The sequence below is a fragment of the Pezoporus occidentalis genome, unplaced genomic scaffold, assembly GCF_034315485.1.
Source record: "Pezoporus occidentalis ecotype Australia unplaced genomic scaffold, CSIRO_AGI_Poc_V1 ctg319, whole genome shotgun sequence".
NCBI classification, from domain to species: domain Eukaryota; kingdom Metazoa; phylum Chordata; class Aves; order Psittaciformes; family Psittacidae; genus Pezoporus; species Pezoporus occidentalis.
Window position 1 is genome coordinate 639,119 of NW_026915147.1, and position 4,036 is coordinate 643,154.

The window sequence follows — 4,036 nt, forward strand, 5'->3', positions numbered from 1 at the left end:
AAGGCACCAAAATGTGTTTCCAATATATTGAAATTTCTGCAAAATGTTCATTGACCAAGCCATGTCCCAGTTTTGTTTTAAACCATTTGCTTTTTCACATTCCCATACTTTTTCCTGTTTATCTTCTTCCCTTTATTATAGACACACTTTCCCCACTCGTCTCTTATAGAGGTAAACTGAGCATTTTGGTACCTTTCACATACTGATTTTAATATCAAAATTGCAGGATCCCCAAAGACACCTTCTTCCTGATATTCTATCACTGTTATATTTCTCGTTACCTCTTTTTCCTGACAAATGATTGTTCCGTTAATTTCTGAAAGTGAAAACGGTATTACTCCCCATTCAATTGGTTCTCCAGCTGCTTTGGGTATCGGCAAACATGCTGTTATTCTACTTGTGTTTTTCATTTTTGCGAAATCCTTAATCAGACCTATCATTAGGTTTTCTTCAGGATTTCGGCGATATAATTGGATTATCTGTGTGGGATTCACTGATCTTTTAGTTCTTTTTCCTGTAACTTTGATTTCGCTGTAGCTAACTGCAGATTCAGTCCCATAGAACCGTTTACCTTTAAAAGTGTTGGTCCCATAAGAATGGTTTCCGTGAACTTGCAGGTCAGAATGGCATCTTGTTTTAAGTTTTGTCAAACCACTTTTCTGAGAAATTCCTAGGATAGGACTAAACGTCAATTGTGTTAATGACCAAATGACAATCAAAATTTTGTAACAAAACCCAGACATCTTATTTACATTTCAGCGTCAGTTTCGTAGGGCCTAGTATCTGTGTTTCCCAGACTTTTGGAACTCTTTTTACCCGTGTATAATGTATCCAAGAATCCACCCCTTCTACCTGCACTGCAGTGAACGTTGCTAATAGTACTTGATGAGGTCCGTCCCACCTTTCTTTTAATGGTTCCTCATTCCAATTTCGGATGTATACTTGATCTCCTGGCTGAATGTCATGCACTGGATTTTCCAAAGACAATGGGCTGTTCCACACCAGGGTGCTTCTCAGTCTGGTTAGGGTTTTACCTAGAGATAGCACATAATCGTAAACATCCTGATTCCCTTTAATGTGGGTATTGGGATTAGGTTCTGGTGCCTCATATGGTTTTCCATAGAGGATTTCATAGGGGCTTACTGACATTCCACTTCTAGGTTTTATTCTGATTTGCAACAAGGCTATGGGCAGTGCCTGTGGCCACTTTATTTTGGCCTCTTGGCATATTTTACTGATTTGCCTTTTTATTGTCTGATTCATCTTTTCTACCTGCCCACTAGATTGAGGTCTCCAGGGAGTATGTAGATTCCATGATATTCCTAGCAGTTTACTTATCTCCTGTACTATTGTTGCGATAAAGTGTGGGCCTCTGTCTGATGATATTCCTAAAGGAACACCAAATCGTGGAATAATTTCTCTGAGCAACCACTTTACTGTCTCTTTTGCCTGATTGGTGCGACAGGGAAGGGCCTCCGGCCATCCAGAAAAGGTGTCAACCCCTACTAATAAGTATTTGTACCCTTGTGTCTTTGGTAATTCCACAAAATCAATTTGCCAATAATCTCCTGGTTCCATCCCTACTCTGATCCTTCCCATTTCAACTTGTTTCCTTACTACTGGGTTATTTTTCAAACAAATTTCACATTTTGACCCTACTGATTTTGCCATGGTTAACATCTGTGTGGAAATTATTCCTCGCTTTAAATAAGTCACCAATGCTTCTGCACCCCAATGACATTTCTGATGTTCGTTCTGTAGAATTTTTCGCATTATAGCTGGTGGCACTGTTATTTGTCCAGTTACTGTTATATACCATCCTTCAGAATTCTTTTGAGCCTTTAAAAGTCCTGCCAATTTCTCATCTTCCTTTGAATAGTTTGGATCTTGTGAGAGATAGGTATGGAGTGGGCTTACCTTGAGAGGTATCAGTGCCATTATATTCCATACTTTCCGGGCCACCTGTTGAGCTCTCCGGTCTGCCAATGTATTTCCTTCGGATATCTTTGAAGTTCCTCCTTGATGTGCTTTGCAATGCATGATGGCCACCTGTTTAGGCTTTTGCACAGCAATTATTAATTCCAAAATTTCTTTTTGATATTTTATATTAGTCCCTTGAGAAGATAGAAGCCCTCGTTCTTTCCATAATGCTCCATGTATATGTACTACACCGAACGCGTACTTTGAATCTGTCCAGATATTTACCTTTTTGTTGTTACTCAGTTCCAGTGCTCTCATAAGAGCTATGAGTTCAGCCCGTTGTGCTGATGTTCCAGGAGGTAGCGCTTTTGCTTCAATTATCTTTTGCTGTGTTGTTACAGCATATCCTGCATACCGTGTTCCATTTTCCACAAAGCTGCTACCATCTGTGAAAAGCTCCCACTCAGGTTGTTCAAGAGGTTCATCCTTTAAATCTGTTCTAGTTGCATATGTATGCTCGATGACCTCTATACAGTTGTGTTCAAGCATCCGTTCTTCTAGGTCCGTTCCTAGAAAGGCTGCTGGATTTAACAGGTTAGTAGTCTTTAAGCTTACATCATCTTGTTCTGTTAAAATTGCTTGATATTTCATCATCCTGCTAGGGGATAACCAGTACCCCCCTTTTTGTTCCAAGACGGTTGTCACCATATGTGGCACAAACACTTCCATGTGTTTTCCCAAAGTCAGTTTTCTGGCCTCCTGTATTAGAACAATAGTCGCTGCTACTGCTCTCAAACATACAGGCCATCCCGCACTTACCGGGTCCAGCTGTTTTGAGAAATATCCTACTGGTCTCTTCCAGCTTCCAAGTTTCTGAGTTAACATCCCCAGCACTAATCTCTGTCTCTCATGGACGAATAACTGAAAGTCCTTTGTCAGACCTGGGAGTCCCAAAGCTGGAGATTTCATTAATGCCTCTTTCAGTTTCTTAAAGGCCTCTTTCTGTGGTTTATTCCAAACAAAAACAGGTGATTTTTGGGCCTCATACAGGGGTTTAGCAATGAGTCCATAGTCCATTATCCATAATCTGCACCACCCTGCCATACCCAAAAATGTTCTTAACTCATGTAGGTTCCGTGGTTCTGGAATGGCACAAATTGCCTCTATGCGATTTATTCCCAGCTTTCGCTGCCCTTGTGAAATTTCACATCCTAAGTACAACACAGTTGTGCATGCAATTTGCGCCTTTTCTTTTGAGACCTTATACCCGTTCAGGCCTAGTTAGTTTAAGATTTCAATGGTTACCTTTATACACAATGACTCCTGTTCTGTTGCAATAAAGATGTCATCAACATATTGCAATAGGAGATATTGTGATCTCGGTACCTGTATTTTTCCTTGAGTGGTCCATGTTTCCAGTTCTTTGGCCAGCTGGTTTCCGAAGAGAGTTGGACTGTTCTTAAATCCCTGCGGGAGTCTGGTCCATGTTAATTGGGTCTTTTGTCCATTCTGTGGGTTTTCCCATTCAAATGCAAACAGTTTCCTGCTACTTTTGTCAAGAGGAATGCAGAAAAAGGCGTCTTTTAAATCAATCACTGTAAACCATTTATACTTTTCCTTCACAGATGTTAACAATGTGTAAGGGTTTGCAACCACTGGGTGGATATCTTTTGTTATTTTATTTATGGCCCTCAGATCCTGGACTAACCTGTACTCACCATTAGGTTTCTTCACTGGAAAAATTGGGGTGTTATATTCTGATTCACATTCTTCTAAAATTTGGTATTTTAAAAATTTCTCAATTGTTTTTATAATTCCATATCTTGCTTCTAATTTTAGGGGATATTGTTTAACTCTTACTGGCCTAGCTCCATCCTTTAATTCCACTATTACTGGCTGAGCAGTTTTTGATTTTCCTGGAATTTCTGTTTCCCAAACTGTTGGTATTACAGCTTGTTCTACCTCCTCCGGGATTCGAGCAATAGGTTTATCTTTCAAAACCAAAATTTGTCCTGCTTTGGATTCCGGAATCTGCATTGTTAATTCACCATTTTCAAAAATAATTGTTGCATCCAATTTAGCTAACAAATCTCTTCCTAAAAGAGGAACAGGACAT

At 39.8% G+C, this 4,036-nt stretch overlaps 1 protein-coding gene across 1 annotated transcript; it reads right to left on the minus strand.

Moving 5' to 3' along the window:
• Positions 1-744: 744 nt before the first annotated feature.
• On the minus strand, positions 745-3,201 carry LOC134168618 (protein NYNRIN-like; the record flags this gene model as incomplete). Its single annotated transcript, XM_062628498.1, has 1 exon — positions 745-3,201. A coding segment is annotated over one exon (2,457 nt), but the record flags the coding sequence as incomplete, so codon positions are not given.
• Between the last annotated feature and the right edge of the window lie 835 nt (positions 3,202-4,036).